At 33.5% G+C, this 17,551-nt stretch overlaps 1 protein-coding gene and 1 long non-coding RNA gene across 2 annotated transcripts; one reads left to right on the top strand and one right to left on the bottom strand.

Annotated features, from left to right (window-relative positions):
• Positions 1–319: 319 nt before the first annotated feature.
• On the bottom strand, positions 320–1,838 carry LOC107770431 (uncharacterized). Its single transcript, XR_001644615.2, has 2 exons — positions 1,700–1,838; positions 320–775 (listed from the first exon to the last, which is right to left on the bottom strand). It is a non-coding gene; the product is annotated as an uncharacterized LOC107770431 (long non-coding RNA).
• A 6,159-nt stretch (positions 1,839–7,997) lies between these two features.
• On the top strand, positions 7,998–17,430 carry LOC107770430 (DNA-directed RNA polymerases II, IV and V subunit 11). Its single transcript, XM_016589740.2, has 5 exons — positions 7,998–8,176; positions 8,265–8,354; positions 8,464–8,542; positions 10,465–10,560; positions 17,098–17,430. The coding sequence occupies exons 1-5, from the start codon at positions 8,124–8,126 to the stop codon at positions 17,128–17,130; spliced, it is 351 nt and encodes a 116-aa protein (XP_016445226.1). The 5' UTR covers positions 7,998–8,123; the 3' UTR covers positions 17,131–17,430.
• The last annotated feature ends 121 nt before the right edge of the window (positions 17,431–17,551 follow it).

The following is a 17,551-nucleotide window of genomic DNA, read 5'->3' as shown; positions in this document are numbered from 1 at the left end:
TGATTATTTTATTTAGTGTGCAACCTATTTTTAGAGAGTAAAATGATGAATGACTTCGTGATAGTGTAGTTTAGATCGGTTATAGCATGTTGATTATCTTATTTTGCATTTTCCAGCTTATGCTTATTATATGACTTTTGAATTAATAATGAAAGTAATCTTTATACTATTTTTTTTGTGGAATTTATATTATTAGTGTATAAATCAAACCTATAAATTACGTTTGCCTTATATTAGAGAGTTTATAATTACATACTAATAACGTATGGAAAGTAAACTCATATAGGGTGGGTGATATACCAAATTAAAGCATTGTACATAACATAAAAAGATATGAACTTATTAATTACTTCTCTCTATATATATAGTCATATAGACAAAGCTTCTTCACTACAAGAAACAAACACGGTAACGTTACATAACCACTACCAACTTTACTTAACAAAACACGAGCATATATGCATAAAATTTTACCCTTTATTCCTATTTACTACAGTTATACCATGCATATATACAAGGTATACTCTTAGAATTTTCCAGCATCTGTATCAAGTTCTGCTTTAGGAACATCACCTCCATTACCATTGTTGAAGTCTTGCCTTGGTATATAATGGTGATTATTCACGCTGCTATTTTCCCCCTGCCCGAAACCATTATCGGCTTCGTTATAGTTCTGGACTAAGTTCCTGCTCGTGGCCAAGGTTGAAGTCATCACTAACATGACTAAAACAAGCACAACCAACCTCATAATTATGTACCCTTTTTATATCTTCCCCTGTGAATCAAAAATGATAAATAATATGATTGAGTTTAGTCGTACGTTGTGTATGCAACTACTTCAAACGTGAATAGATGCTTTCCCAGTCAAAAGATATAAGAACATGATTGCGGACAATTTTCAAAAGAAAAATAAAGGAGTAACTAAAGTTTATGGATATCATCAACATACTGGCTATGAAAAAGTACGTAACAGATACGCCGTCCAATTCTTATGTTTAAGCACTACATGAGTTTTGTAGAAGTAGAAGTAGAAAAGTGAATAAATAATTCATTATTTGCTTCTTCTATTTTGCATAACAACTCAAAAACAAAGAAATAAGTCCATTCTCTTCATGCTCGTTACAAGCTCGAAGTACTATTAATTTGTAAAATAAGAATCTCCTTTATTACATGAATTGCTTCATGTAATAAAATTTTCAAATAAAAATCTTCTTTTGAAAAAAACTGTTAGTAGGAGTTTGGACATAAAAATTGTAATTTTTGAAAAAAGAATAATATTTAGAGTTATGGTATATGAAATTTATAATTATGTTTGGACATCCATTTCATTTGAAAAAATGTAAGCAGTTTTGTGAGTAAGAATGGACAAACACGTTCTTTTTAAAAAGAACCGGAAAAAAAGGAGAAAAAAAAATGTATAGACAAACAGGTCCTAAGTTTATGGGTCATCAGCATAATGGCTAAGAAAAAGTATGTAACAGATACAAGATAAATCCATTTCTCAAGACGTAAGCACAACAGTATTGTGGAAGTAGAAGCAGAAAAGCGAATAAATACAAGATAAATACTTTTAAGTGTTTGTGTCTTTTGAAACAAAAACTGCTTAAGTAGATGTATATTGTTGCATGACGGTGATATTTTCTTCTCATATAAAATGGCATAATATAATATACTATCTAACTGTGAAATTTAAACATACCTTGCTAAAGATAAGTAGTGCTAGAGAATATTTGAAGTTAGCTGTGAGGTATATGAAGTTCTTTACGTTGTTTATATAGTGAGTGAATCCAGAGATCATGTAATTACTATTTGTCTTATTTAATTTGGAGATGGGAACTCCACCAGAAGAGGCAAGGATAAGTGGGATTGCCATATTAGACAAATAAATGATGGAGTTGAAGGAAATTTATGTCACATTATATGATATGGCTAATAAATAATTAGAATTTAATCCCACATCAATGTCAGTGGAATTTATGATAAACCAAAGGTCAACCAGTAACAGTTGAATTACTGTGTTACATGATTTGTTATAATTAGCATAATAATAATCTCTGAAGTTTCTTTGGGATTTTATCTGTTTAAATCCTATTCTAGATATGGAATTTGGCATGATTAAATTGTCTGTTTAGAAATGCATAGTAATTTCCACTCTGCCTAGTTGTTGCTCTAAAACAAATTTTACTTTCTCATGATCAACACTTATCATGTTAGTCCACTGCATTTGAATGCTTTTCAAATCCTATCACAACAACAACAACATTTAAAGTGTTAATTCTATAAGTGGGGTTTGGGTAGAGTAAGGTATACGCATACCTTAACTCTATTTTGTACCTATATAGTAAAAAGGTTATTTTCGATCGACTCTCGACTCAAAATTTGAATTTTCAAAACACGTTTGAGTAATACAAGAGTGAGCAAAATAGTGAAGATAACATAAGATGCAGGATACGAGCCTCCATTTTGTCTACCCGCTTCATTTCCATTAAACTATGTTCTATTTTGCTTCTAATAAAATAAATATATGCAATATAACTATTGTTAGGCGTATGAACAAAATAGCAATTGAAAGGTTGTAATGTTAGATATAAAATATAAAAATACTATATATCAATAGGGTGAGATTTTTTTTAGAAAAAATCATGCAAACTATTCAAGAGTATCTTTTTGTCTTAATAAGCCAAACTTCAATAAATAAAGAGAAAAAGGAGGCAAGGATGTATGAGCTTCCGATATATATCGTCCACTTTGGTCAGTGGAGGTGATTTCAACTTTTTTCGATCAGTGTCGAATAATGTGTGATATTTATTTTACAGGAACAACATTGGAAATAACTCGCAATTCTTTCGTCACATGACAAATAAATTTCCATATCCAAATTTATCAATTATATATAAACTAATAATAATCGAGTATCCATTAATAATAGAGCATTTAATTGGTAATAACTAATAACCATACATGTCTACCGTTTCACATCCCTCATTTAACTCTACTGAAGTAGCTTAAACAACTCAATCAATTTAAGCAGCTCAATTAGTTATTTAAGCAACTGATCAATATTCAATAGTTTAAATAAATTCATCGTTTGTTTAAACAGCGATTGAAATTGTTAAGGGACTCTCACTTGTTTAGTTCAATTACTTTTTAACCTGATTTGTACTATGTGATTTGCGCATATCTTTTCTTGAAACAAGGATAGTATTAATGCGCGTTGATCATAGAGTTTAAAAGGTAACAAATAGGTGGAAAGAGTTTTTCGGAGGAATGTATATAATTTATAAAAAAAAAGTTTTGTTAATTTTATTAATTAGCAAAATATTATTAAATCGGGTAAAATAGTGTGTAATATAGTATAAAAATCCAAAAAAGGGGAAACTACTCAATATACCCATTAGGTTCAAATTAATTATCCGTTTTTGCCCATTTAGGAATTAATTATAATTTCTACCTATCCAGCACAAACCTATTACCCGACTACCCATTTCCTTTTTTCTCTTGAATTTGTTGTACCTGGCATATAAAAAAATTCGTCCATCTCCGTAGACTTTGCGATTGACGGAAATTATTAGGTCATCGGAACTAGCAGATTGACAAAAAGTTGTTGCTTCAATACCATGGGAGGGGGGGGGGGGAGGGATAAGCTGGATCGGCGAGAAAAAAAAATTGAATTGATAATTACTTGTGAAAAAGTGATTAGTAGAAGTAGGGACCTTTGTTTGAGGATCATCAGAAGTTTAAAATTTTCAACGGTTGAGCCGACATATGAACAGAGGAAGAAGATTGTGTGCATACGGTAGGCTTTGGCCAATTTTGAGAATATTTGACTACAAAACTAATGGAAAGGTTATTTTTCAGTTTTAGGAACTATTTGTGCATAACTTTTTGGCGGAGAAGGCAGATAGCAGAAGAAAAACAAAAAGAAAGAATTGAGTTGAACTAGCGAATAAGATAGATTCGTATTGTATACCAAAATGTTATAATATATATAATATTGGTATACAATAATTAATTTAAGAATATATAATTAATTGCAGTAGTATACTACTAATTTTTTTGAAGTAATGAACCAATCCTCCGTGATACCGTGATAATATATGATATATATCATGTGGGTATCATCTATATGAGTTAATTAGATTATATGACAACTTATATTATTTCAGTTTAATAATTAAATTAAAAAAATATTTTTTAAACTCTTTGCGTATAATTTATACCCTGTTGGTATAGTTATATACTATACCGGTATCATATGTTAGTTGGAACCTTTTTTGGTTGTATTAGCTATATTTATTTGGTACACTATTTAATTTTTCTTTAGTAATAGTAGAATAGTACAGTATCTTGAATTTTTTTAATTTTCCTTTATGCATGTGTATTATGTAATCATTTTGATTTTTTCTTTATGCGTTTGTTTTATATAATAGTATTATAGTACAATATCTTGAAATATATTATTATATTAATATGTGGTACACTATTTTTTGATTTTTCTCTTTATGCATGTGTATTATGTAATAGTAGTATAGTCATACTAGAATTAATTAGTAGAACTGTATACCCTATTGGTATAATTCTATGTCATATTGGTATCATATGGTAGTTGAAATATTTTTTGATTGTTTTAGTTGAATTTTAAGTGAATTTTATTCTTAAATGATTTATATGATCATGTTTTGCTGTGTTGAATTTTCTTGTACCTATGGACATAGATTTTGTGTATTATGTAATAGTTTGTATAGTTATAAGCAGTTGTTGGAATGACCCCGTACAACTATATACCCTATTAGTATAGCTATATACTATATTGGTATCATATGCTAGTTGAATTATTTTTTGGTTGTATTAGCTGCATTTAATTGATACAATATTTGATTTTCTTTTAATAATAGTAATATAGTACAATTTCTTGAAATACTTTATTATATTAATATGTGGTACACTATTTTCTTATTTTTCTCTTTATGCATGTGTGTTATGTAATAGTAGTATAGTCATATAGTTGCCGAAAATTAAACAGTAAAACTTTATACCATGTTGGTATAGTTATATGACATATTGGTATCATATGATAGTTTGAACACTTTTTTGGTTGTTTTAGCTGCGTTTTAAGTGAATTCTATTATGGAATTATTTATATGAACATGATTTGTAGTGTTGGAATTTTTTTGTGTCGATGGACATAGATTATGTGTATTATGTAATAATTTTTATAGTTATAGGCAATTGTTGGAACGGCCCCGTACAACTATATACCCTATTAGTATACGGAATGAGCAGGTTGCTTTTGCGAATATTTAGCTTGTAATGCGAGCATGTAATTTTCTCATACTTTTATTGCATCCTTTAATGTTTTGGAACAGTAGTATAGTCGCAGATAGTTGTAGCAATATTCTAGAGCAATCATATACTCTGTTGGTATATTTGTATACCGTATTGGTATCATATGGTATTAGAAGTCTTTTTTGCTACTTGTATTTTTATTGCATTTTAGAATATTTTCTTATCATATCTATTCTAACTAGTATATATGGAGATTTTGTGGCCGTAGATTACGTTTTCTTGCTCCATAACTGGTTGTGTTACTGCTAATGGTAGAGTGTGTACTGATATTTGTAGGGAAGGAGATCAAGGTTTGCATGACAATCACGTGGAATTAGAAAAGGAACAAGAAATAAATAAAATAAATAAAAAGAAAAACAAATAAAGAAGGAGTCAACTTTGAGTAAGAAATAAGTTATGGTAAAAATAACAATAATACGATTTGGGCAAAAATAAATGAATAAAAGAGAAAAAAAGAAAAAGAAAGAAGAAGACGAGAAAAAAGAAAAGAAGAAAAGAAAGAAAAAAGAAAAAAGAAAAGAAGCATAGAAATAAAAAAGAATTGGAGAAAAAAAAGAGAAAATTCCCAACAAAAACTACTATGGGTAGGAAATATAATTAGTTTGATGGGTAGAAAAATAAATGGATAGATAAGGGTAAATAGTTTTGTTTTTATGGGTAACTATGTCATTCACCAAAAAAAGGATTTTTTTCGTTACTATACAATATTTGAAATTTATTTACCAAAATTGTTCTAATTTTGTATATTACCCGCCCTAAACAAGGATTACTTACAAATTATATACATTCCACCTTAAAAGGCTCCCAATCCATTATTAGTGCCTTAAATTAGGGGATTTAGTTACATCATTTTTTCTTTCTCTCTTCTCCCCTCGATTTCCCTATTCTTTGCCTCTCTCCACCCAAAATTCCCGTAATTGAGAGCCAAAATTCGCGGGCAGTGAAGCCACGCTTCATATGAAGATAATTCAGAACTTTAAATGCAATATCCTTTCTTGCCAAGTACGTATCTGAATGTTGCGTTGTTTCCATAGTTGGCATATCAACTATTCCTTTTAATTGCAAAATTATTTTGCATTCCTAAGTTGCCAACATGATTTTTCTTAAGGAATATAAATTGTTTCTTTCATTGCAGAATCCTTGCTTTTCTTAACTGGCTTATCTTTTTCCTTTTCATCTAGTTTATCCCAGAAATTCGGAACAGATTTGTGTTATCCTCCATGTCCTTTTTCAAAGTTCCTGTAACAGTGGTGTATATCACAAACAGGATATATATATCAATGATCTCGAGATTAGTTGAAGTTGAAGTGTAAGTAGAACAGAGAGGTGATAAATTTGTATGGTACAATAGCATACAAATTAAAAAATAAATTTCGTAAAAATTTAATACAAATTTGATATATCTACAACATCATATAAATTAAAAATAAATTTTATACAACTAATTATACAATATACAACTTATTTATAACTTATCTACAACTTTCATACATACTAAAAATAAAATTTATACAACTAACTATACAATATACACTTATTTATAACTAATCTACAACTTATCTACAACTTTCATAAATTATTTTTACCCAGTTAAATACAACTACAATATCATACAACTTAAATACAATTTTTATATAAATTTTATACAATATGCCTTTTGTATATTTTGTATCCGATTTGTATATATTTTGTATATGGTGTGTGTTTCTTCCTCTCTAAAATTCCAATCAATACTTTCTCTCTTGATACAATTTTGATACATATCAACATTTTTATGTAAAAAGATAGTATTGATAAATTAAATATAAATTTTATACAACGATTCATACATTGTACAACTATTTTTTAATTTTCATACAACATTCAAATAAAAAAAAAAATATAACTACAACAGAATACAATTTACATACAATTATACTACAACTTTACTATAATTTCGTAAGTATATTGTATGTCATGTGTTCTTCTTCTTCGAGTTTCAATCTGAAATTCAGCCAAAATCAAGTCTAATCTTCACCAAACACCCTCAAGATTGAGATATAAACTCCAAATAATATTCCAATTATTTGCAACAACACCCAATCCAAATAAATAATGATTTTTGAAAACCCAAATTCGATTTCAAAACTTCAAAGCTTTTTTAATGGCTGTCAATGATGGAGAGTCAAACACCTTCAAAATTTATTGATTGGCAATTTCAATTTGAACACCAATTGTGCAACATGAAAGGAAATTGCTAAGTTAAAACGATTGAAATCTATTGATGAATTTCATTAAAACTATATACAACAAGAAAACATAAAAAACAGAGAATACCAAATGAAGAAAAATTGGGGAAAAAAAATAGAGGAGAGTAGAGAGACGAAGAGAGAGAGGGGGAGAGAGAGAGAGGGGGAGAGAGAGAAAGAGACGGAGAGAGAGTGTGCAAGTATAAAGGGATAAAGAAATAACTGACATTCCTTATTTAATTTCTAATATAAAGAGATATTCATTTAAAACTTATTTGTATATAATTGATAAATTATATATGACCATGTAATTAAATTGAAACTTGAGTAGGTAAGGTAATAAGGTTTCAAATAGTGTATAGGAAGGTAAAAATATCAATAACAAAACCAATCAGATGGAATGTTTTGTAAGCAACTTGGATTGGGCCAGTTCGGTAATACAGTCTAGACTCCAGCCCAATTAATAGCCGCTGACTGGAATTCTCAGGAATTGAATTGAATTGTTGAAGAAGAAGAAGAAGAAGAAGAAAAAAAGGAGAAGAGAGAAAAATGAATGCTCCAGATCGTTACGAACGATTCGTCGTTCCAGAGGGCGTTAAGAAGTAACTCTATTATCTGATTATACATAGTGTTATTACATACACACTTTTTTTTTTTAATTATATATAATTCACTGCTAATTTGATTTAGGGTTTCATACGAGAGAGATACAAAGATCATAAATGCAGCTACATTCACCGTTGAAAGAGAGGAACACACTATCGGCAACATTCTTCGCATGTAAATTTCACATCTTTTAGACTGAATAGATTTGCTCTCTTTTGTCTATTTGTATTAAAATTTTCATTTTTTTAATAATATTTGCATGATTTTTGAAAAAAAATGACAGGCAACTGCATAGGGATGATAATGTACTATTCGCTGGATACAAGTTGCCTCATCCTCTTCAGTACAAAATCTTGCTTAGGGTTAGTAATCCCCTGTATTGTTCTCTTCTTTTGTGCCTGTTTCTTCAGTTTCTTGTGCTTTTTAGCTCTATAATTGTAATGCTTTTAGCCCCCGGGCTTTGGTTTTGTGTTAAGAGCACAACGTGTGATGTGTGAGTTGGACGCGAATGGTATTTACGTAGAGAAGGGGAGAGAGGCGGACCCTTTATCCATCGAGTATCAGATCGTATGCCACTGGCACTCGGGATTTCTAGGTTATACACAAAAAAACAAAAAAAAGTGCAGTGCCTTTGAAAGTAAGACAACCTGTGTATAGCATTATATGTGATAATTGTGAGTATCGATTTTTTTTTAAAAAATGGCTCGTAGCAACTAGGAAATGTCATTGCTGGTTATATTGCTCATAAAGGAATAGCGAGATGCATGAGTTAAGCTAGTTCTGTTCTAAATGTATAAGTAACAGAAAGAATGGCGGTGATGCCCGGAGCGGAGCTAGCTTGAAGAAAGGGGGTTCAATTTAATTTCCTTTATTGAAAATTATACTGTGCAAATAATAAGGTAAAAATTATTTTTTCGGCTATAATAAGCTGACAAATTCACTTGACATAAGGAAAAATTCTTGTGAAGCGGCAAAGGGGATCCGGAAATTGCTTCAGGTCACAGGTTCATATCTCGGTTGTTATATTTTTGGATCCCCTTGTATAAATTCCTGGCTCCGCTTATGCGGTGAGCATTTGTGAACAAGGATGAATACGAGAAAGAAATGTTTGTATTCACTATTTCACTAGATAAAAGCCTGCTCCAATTACTTGTAAGAGTTGGTGGAGAAGCTGAATTGATGGGGTGGGAAAATAAAGCTATGGGAACATTGGGAAGATGTGTCGTGCATATAGTATCCTAAATTGGAAGGGGAATTTTGGGTCTAAAAGGAAAGTAATATGGTTGCATTTTTAGTGCTTTCTTAGTGCAGGTACCTAGTGTATGGTTTTCCAGCTAGTGATTGCTTTGGCTGACATTCCTCTGTAAAAATGACCAATTTAGATATCAAGTTGATAAGTGAGTAGCGAAAAAAGCTCAGATTAATGACAGTTAAAAAGAGAACTAAAAAAGTTAAATAATTTTTCATTATTGCCTCCTGATACTTGAATCATTTTCCTGTCGAAGCTTTATTGCTTCAAGACTTACCTTATGCTATCTTGCACCGTGAATATGACTGTAACAACTAACAAAAAAGGAGGATAAGTTTAAGTGGAATATTTTGAGTGGGTCTCTGTGTGCTTCTGTATGTGTTTTTGTGCGCGCATGTGCTTTCTTTATTTCATTTGTTGGATGACTGCGAAATAGACTACAAAAATCATGTATTACATGTGACAGGACAAGACTTAAGATTGTAGGTCGGTCTTATCCCAAATCATGTATGACATGCAACTGAGTTTATTGCTAGAGGGTGATTAGAGAGGTTACTAATTGAATTAACCTCTTTCTATTTCATTATATGCTGTTTTTCACTTTTTGTTAACTTATTTGTCAGTCTTGCTGTTAGTTGCATTTTTATTTGTTAGTTTTATTGTAGTTTTTATTAGTCGCTTATTTGATTTGTTAGAGCTTTATTATGTATTCATGTTTCAGATTTGCAGGTTTATAAGAATTGAAGGTTGTATTTTCCTCAGTAATGTTGGAAGAATAGAATCTTTATTTGGCTTGTAATATTCAATTGTGAATATTCTTCCTGTTCGGGGGTGTATATCCTGAAAAAATTGCTGCTAAAGCAATTTTGTCTTCTCGCATTACTCTTCCCACTATATTTCTTGTGGACTTGTATATAATCTCTTTACAAAGTGTTTCTAATTTGTCTGTTGGATACTATGGTGTTCTACTGCAATCTTGTTTGTTTATGCACTTTAATCTCTCTGGATTTGACCTATTGCTTTGTTGGTTTGCAGATTCAAACAACAAGCCAGTCCTCACCTATGCAGGCATATAACCAGGCCATAAATGATCTTGATAAGGAACTTGATCATCTGAAGAATCAGTTCGAGGTACAGTTATCTTTTAATTTTTGTCTAGCTCGTTTTAAATAGACCTTGTTAATGTACTATCATATGGTCCTAGCATTACTGCAGACATCATTTTGACTTCGGATTTCACGATGTTCAGTAATGTTCGGTTGTCATAAGAAGAACAAATTAATAGAGTAAAAATACATTAGGAAGTGTTAAATATTTGGAAAACCTTAAATAATCCAGCTTGTACTTTACAACTTCACTTTTTACTTGAATGATTGTATGTTTCTTCAGTACTTCTTTCCATTCCTTTTTTGGGGGTTGATTATTATGGCTCTCGTTCTTCAGTACTTTAGTTGAAGCATCAATTAGAAATCTTTTATGTAGCGTGTTCTTTATTTTTATATGAAATACTATGGTTCTATGCTGGGGTGGATGCAGAGTGTTAGAAGCATCTAGTGAATTGAGTTTGAGCTTCTTTACCTTCTTGAGATACAATAAGTGATAGGGAAGATAATCTGTTAGATAAGCTCTTATACCGAAGCTGTTCAATTTCTCGCCTTGAATTTGACAGTCGACACTTATTTAAATACTCAATTTAAAAGCTGAAATGAGAGAATGTAAAAGTGATGCCTATTCTTGTCACGACACCAATTTCCCTCCATAGGATGTCGTGACGGCACCTAGTCTCTAAGACTAGGTAAGGCTAACACTTACTAAATTAATAGAAGAATTCAACCATCAAATAATGAATATGAAATAGAAATCTTTATACACAACTTACAATTCCCCAAACTGGTAGTACAAGTCATAAGTTCTACTGAGTTTGCTAGAAGATCCCTAAATACAATTGTTCGGAATCGAATTAAACAGTACAAGAAAAATATCAGAAGGTGACATGCTCGACCAACCAACTAATAATCAACAACAACCGAGGCACCTGGATCTGCAAAAAAATGTGCAGAAGCGTAGTATGAGTACACCACAACGGTACCCAGTAAGTATCAAGAATAGTCTCGGTGGAGTAGTGACGAGGGACAGTCAAGATACCTACCGGACTAAACAACCTGAACGAGTGTGTAGATGAACTAACAGAGAAACAATATTAATATAAAGCTAAGCAGGATAAAGAATACAAACAATACTTGCAATGATACACTAGTAACAACAATATTCAACAGGAAGCAGTCAGGTAATAATGTTGTAGAGTAATTGATCACAGTCTAAGTCCGGTAAAACCAAATAAAGGAAAACCAACAATAACTCAATAAGAACAACCGCTTTCACACCAGATCTGTTCAAGCATTTTCACGAGGTACCGAACCTCATAATCACAGCTCACGGGTCCCAATTCATGAACCCTAATCACTTGACATCTTGTGCCCACATTACAACTCATAACCGCACGGACGACTCACGTGCCAATAGAACAATCCTCACACAGAAGGCAAGTGGACAAGAGTACGTATAATGGTCACTAACGTCAGGATTCATCTTCTAAAAATTAAGAGTAGAGACAATGAATGGCATATAGAAACGATCACCATGAAATGTACAGTGTAATAACGAGAGCAATGAAGTTGAAGCAACGACTAGCACTACAAGATTAGCTACATAGAAATAAGCAAATAGTACAATACGGAGGAAGACAATTAATAGTATGCTAAGAAGACAACAATCAAAGACAAGTACAAAAGAATGGGGAAATGACAACAAGAGCCCTCCCGAGATACCGCCTCGTAGTCTCAAATAATAAAATGAATCACATACTTTCCTTATATCATCGCGGGAGCCTTTACATTTAGTTTTGAAAATCATTTTTCTTGAAATAACATCCCGCGTTTTAGCCCACCTTATCACACCGCATGGCTTCTAGTAGTTCCCCTACTAGCCACGCATTTCAAGCCCACCTTATCTCACCGCATGCGTATTAACACCCAGACCTTATACCACCGCGTGCAAATACAATAAAAAATGCACGACAGAAACCTCGTGCAAACACAATAACAATTCTCTCAACAACAACACGTGTGCCAAAACATAACAATTCAAATAAATGACTTTCACAATATGTACCCACATGTCACAACGTTTTCTCAGAACAATTTCAATATCACAACCACACATAGCCCTCGGCTCAACAACACTGAATACAATAGTAACAACCAGTGTTAGAGAAAGCGCTCGCTTACTCGCTTTAAGCGAGAAGCGATGCGAAGCGACTCAATGCCCGCTTCCCCATGTGAAGCGACTCAGGTAGAAAAAAGCGACCGCTTCCCACTAAAAAGCGAGAAGCGACCAAGCGAAGCAATGCGAAGGAAGCGACCGCTTCTTTGTTTTAAACAGAAGCTAGGCTATTTAATTAAAAACGAATTTCAGTGTCTTTTATTAAACGAAGGGTTTTCAGCAGAGGCATCTGAGAGTCTAAAAGGCGACTAAGGTTCTTATTCTTCTTCAACTTCAAGTTCAAGTCTTCAACAACAACAAGTATGTTCTTATTTTCCTTCTTCTTCTTCTTTTTCTTTTTCTTTTACTGTTTCAACGTCCAAATAGCAGTGAAATGCTGGCGATATATATATATTTTTTTTACCTTCAGTTCTTTCTCAGTATTGATGCCAATCCTTGGGTTCTTCTTTCTCTGCCCAGTTTTTAACAGAGAATTATTGCCCTTCCTCTAATTTTTATATCCTTTATTCTTAGTTCTTATTGCCTTTCTTATGTGTTATGTAGTTGTTCTTTTAATGGCACCAAAAGAAGATAGGAAAGACCCGGCTTGGGCTTACTCTGCAAGAGTCCGCTTCACTTCAAAAAAGCGAACGCTTCGCTTCTCGCTTCTCGCTTTAAGCAAAATGGGGGTTGTCGCTTTTCCTCGCTTCACGCTCTTCACAACACTGGCAACAACGACAATAATAAGAGAATACGACAAGTGAATCAACTCATGAACTTCAGAACACAAAGAGACGGAAGAACGAGCTCACAAAGAAGGACACAACATGGAATAATAGTCTCAACAAGGAACAGATAATGTGTAGCAATGATTCTACAAAAGTACAATTCGACGATAAGAGAGATAACATAAATCAATGATTCCAAATAAGAATACGTCAATAATGGAAGGAATAACAAACTTCAATTAAGGCAAAGCAATTATGGAAGGGATAATAGTAATTTCAATTAAGGTTAAGCAATTACGGAAGAGATATTAATGACGTCAATTAAGGTTAAGCAATTACGGAAGAGATAACAACAAATTCAATTAAGGCACATAAGGGTTCAATTGGCAACAAGGGTAAAACATGAATCAAATAAATTCCAAATACGACACGTAAGGGTAAATTTAGTAAGTGGAGGATTTAGCATGATAAAACAACTTCATATCTAATGAACATAAGAACCTAAGGCCCTAAACGGTCAAATTTCCACAAATAAGCCCGAGCACGTACTCGTCACCTCGCGTACACGGCCTTCACCTGACACAATTAGCACAAATGACTCAAATCCTAAGGGGTAGTTCCCCCACACAAGGTTAGGCAAGATACTTACCTCAAAGAAGCTAGATCGTTACTCTAAAATGACCTTCTCGAGTGAAACAACCTCCGGACGGCTCAAATCTAGCCAAAATAACTTCAAATCATAAATAAAACTCATAGGAAACGATTCCGGATAATAAAGTTTCAATCTTTAACAAAAACTAAAAAGTCAACCCAAAAGTCAATCCCGGGACCGCATCTCGGAACCCGACAAAATTCACAAATCCGAACACCCATTCAATTACGAGTCCAACCATACTAATTTCATCCAATTCCGACTTCGAATCGATGTTCAAAATCCAATTATTCTCTTTAGAAAAGTTTTTGATAAAAAACTCCCGATTCTCCAATCAAAACATGGATTAATTCAAAAAATGAACTTCTGTAATCATATTAAAATACAAAATTATAGTTAGATACTGACCCCCGTGAAAAGACAAGAAGAACGCCGCGAAAATCACCTCAATCGGAGCTCTAGAACTCAAGATATGCTCAAAATACTAAATACACACAGTCTGATTTTTTTAATACATAGGGAATTTCGCTTCCGCGCCCAAAACTACGCACCTGCGGTCTGCCAGCTGTATTTTTCGCATTTGCGGACCATTTTTCGCACCTGCGGGGTCGCAGATGCGAACCCAACTTCGCATCTGCGAAGCACTAGCACCAACTCTCTTCTCCGACACTAAAATGAGCATAACTCCCTCATACGATGTCCAAATTCGACGATTCTTTTTGTTATGGCTCCGTAATTACAATACAGATCTAATGCTTCAATCAAAACAGAAATTGGAGGCCATTTGCTTAATGTGGTACCATTTATGCTTGAAGAAACGACGTCGAAACATAAAAAACGAGCGCAACACAACCCAAACCTATCCGAAACTCACCCGAGCCCCTCGGGGCCCGTCCGAACATACCAATAAGTCCCAAAACATAACGCGGACCTGCTCGAGGCCTCAAATCACATCAAACGATATCAAAACTACGAATCACACTTCAAATCGAACTCTATGAACTTATGAACTATCAACTTCTACAACTCGCGCCGAATCATATCAAATCAACCCGGAATGACGTCAAATTTTGCATGCAAGTCTCAAATGACATAACAGAGTTAATCCAACTCTCGGAATCGCAATCCGAGCCCCATATCAACAAAGTCAACTTCCGGTCAAATCTCTTAATCTTCCAAAACTTTAACTTTTCAATTTTCGCCAAAATGCTTCAAATTATCCTACGGCCCTCCAAATCCAAATCCGGACGCACGCCTAAGTGCAAAATCACCATACGAAGCTATTGGAATCATCAAAACGCCATTTCGGAGTCGTCTACACAAAAGTCAAACTACAGTCAACTCTTACCGTTTAAGCTTTTAAAACAAGAATCCTTCCTCCGAATTGATCCCGAATCATCCGAAATCCGAACTCGACCACACACGCTAGCCATAATACATAATATGAAGCTGCTCGAGACCTTAAGCCGCTGAACGTGACGCTAATTCTCAAAACGACCGGTCGGGTCGTTACAATTCTTCTAGAGTTCTTTAATACTTCTCAAAATGTACAGCTAGGTCCTATTTCAGTTCTCCTGGTTGAAATTCATGACGTGACAGCTCACACTCAAAGAAACTCCTTACTGTTTCCTCTCTTTTTCATGCGCCAACATTGTCTTCCCTTTTACTGCCCAATGATCCAAAAAGCCATAAAACCTCGAAGAAACAGAAAATACCAGTGGCCATTCTCTCCCTTTCCCAATGCTATTGAAGGAGAAATCCACTTATTTGGTAACAGTGACCCCGTCCTTGAAGCTGCTCAATTACCCCTAGAAAAAGCCCCATAGGTTTTGAAACTTTGAGAACTGAAATTGGTGATCATGGACTGGTTCTCGTTCTCCCACCACTTGCTTTACCTTGGTCATCGATGTCATAGGAAAGACAAACAATATTTATAGACTCCATTACAGAACATAAGAAAAGGTTAAATTGATGAAAGAGGAGAGGTGAGAAATCCTCTTTGTTGGGCAGCTTTTTCGTTTGCTAAAACATTTAACTATGAGCATCTTCAAAATCTAGTCATATAAATAGTAAGATTGAACAAAACAATCATTTTATCTCTAGATCTACCATGAATTGGACCGAAGAGAGCTTGTTGAATCTCGTTGCAGTAGAGAGATGAAATAGAGAGAGAATGGGAGCTGTCGCCAGGAAAGAGCGAACTGGCTAGTCTGATACACATCTTAATCTTCTAACTCGGTGAGTTTCTAGAGTTAGAAGATTAAGATGTGTCCTTGGCTATTAAGCTATGATACAACCTTATGCGAGGTTCTTGACATGTGATTTGAGAAGATTAGTGGAAACTTTCCTCGGTGAAATTTGGATATTTGTAGAAAGATATCTAAAGTGAAATTAGTTCTTTGGCTTTTATCTTTGATTCTCTAATCTCGAATTGTTTGTGTTAGAAAACATGAGCAGGGTGAAAGCTAAATAGTGAATATGAGTGAGCCTAACCCTGTTATCACTATTTAGAATAGGAATCCCATTGGCAAATAATACCAGGGAAGCTTCAAATCAAGCCAAAAATTATCTTTAGATGTGGTTCACTCTCAGCTTGGTCATGGAGAGGGGGTTGCTGATTCACCTCTTTAGCTGATTCTATTGTTGCAGAATCAGACACCATTTCCAGGGGATGCTATCTTCCTTTTCTTTTTTCTTTTTTTTTTGTGTTGTTTTCCATATCACCATTTTGTTTTTGTAAAATCATGGTCCATCTGGTCATTGTATGGGAAAATACTCCTACATATATATTTGGCCTACTTACCATTTAGAGAGTGAATTCTTCGTGGAGAAGAAGCTTTATGGATGGTCTAAAAAAAGTGTCCAGCTCATAAATTTTGAATTCACTCCATTGACTTATATCAGGTTTTGTCCATGCATCAGATTTTGCATTTTCATTTTCGCTTGGTGATGAGTGAATGATTTTTGCTTGAAACATTCTTGTGCTCATTCGTACTAACAATGCTTAGTTCGTTTTCTTGACTGTAGGGCGAGTTGGCCAAGCACTCGAGGGAATACTAATCCATTCGGCAGTGACATTTGGTTCTCAACAATGGTGCGTCGTACAATTTCCTAGTTCTGTGTAGGCTAGGAGTTTTGTCTTGTCAAATCTTCGTCTATATATATATATGTTGGACCAACAACTACAATTTTTCTTGGGCTGTTAGCCCAGGCTTCGTTTAAACTATTTGCTTGCAATGTTGACAAGTTATACTTTGAAGGTCTGCTTTATGCCTCAAAGTTTAGGTTTAAAAACGCTTGTGCATGTTGGTAAATCTTATAGTAGGTGATCAGCTAAGTTGATATTGGCACCTTTGGCACTTTTTTTTTTATCTATATGGTTTTAGTTTGCTTTTTAGTTATCCTAACAACTGTTAACTTTAAAGAAGTTTCAAGTTTCTACAAATCAACTGTTGAGGCACTCCTATATAATAGAGGACAA

The sequence above is a fragment of the Nicotiana tabacum genome, chromosome 9 (assembly GCF_000715075.1).
Source record: "Nicotiana tabacum cultivar K326 chromosome 9, ASM71507v2, whole genome shotgun sequence".
Classification (NCBI taxonomy): domain Eukaryota; kingdom Viridiplantae; phylum Streptophyta; class Magnoliopsida; order Solanales; family Solanaceae; genus Nicotiana; species Nicotiana tabacum.
The sequence above is the reverse complement of the archived record's forward strand: the minus strand, read 5'-3'. Positions and strand labels throughout refer to the sequence as shown.

What these genes read in the sequence shown, in the direction of transcription:
- LOC107770430 (XM_016589740.2), top strand. Translation starts at nt 8,124, where the DNA reads ATGAATGCTCCAGATCGTTACGAACGATTCGTCGTTCCAGAGGGCGTT. An exon ending in ATCGGCAACATTCTTCGCAT is followed by an intron (nt 8,355 to 8,463) that starts GTAAATTTCACA and finishes AAAAAATGACAG; the next exon opens with GCAACTGCATAGGGATGATA. An exon ending in ATCTGAAGAATCAGTTCGAG is followed by an intron (nt 10,561 to 17,097) that starts GTACAGTTATCT and finishes TCTTGACTGTAG; the next exon opens with GGCGAGTTGGCCAAGCACTC.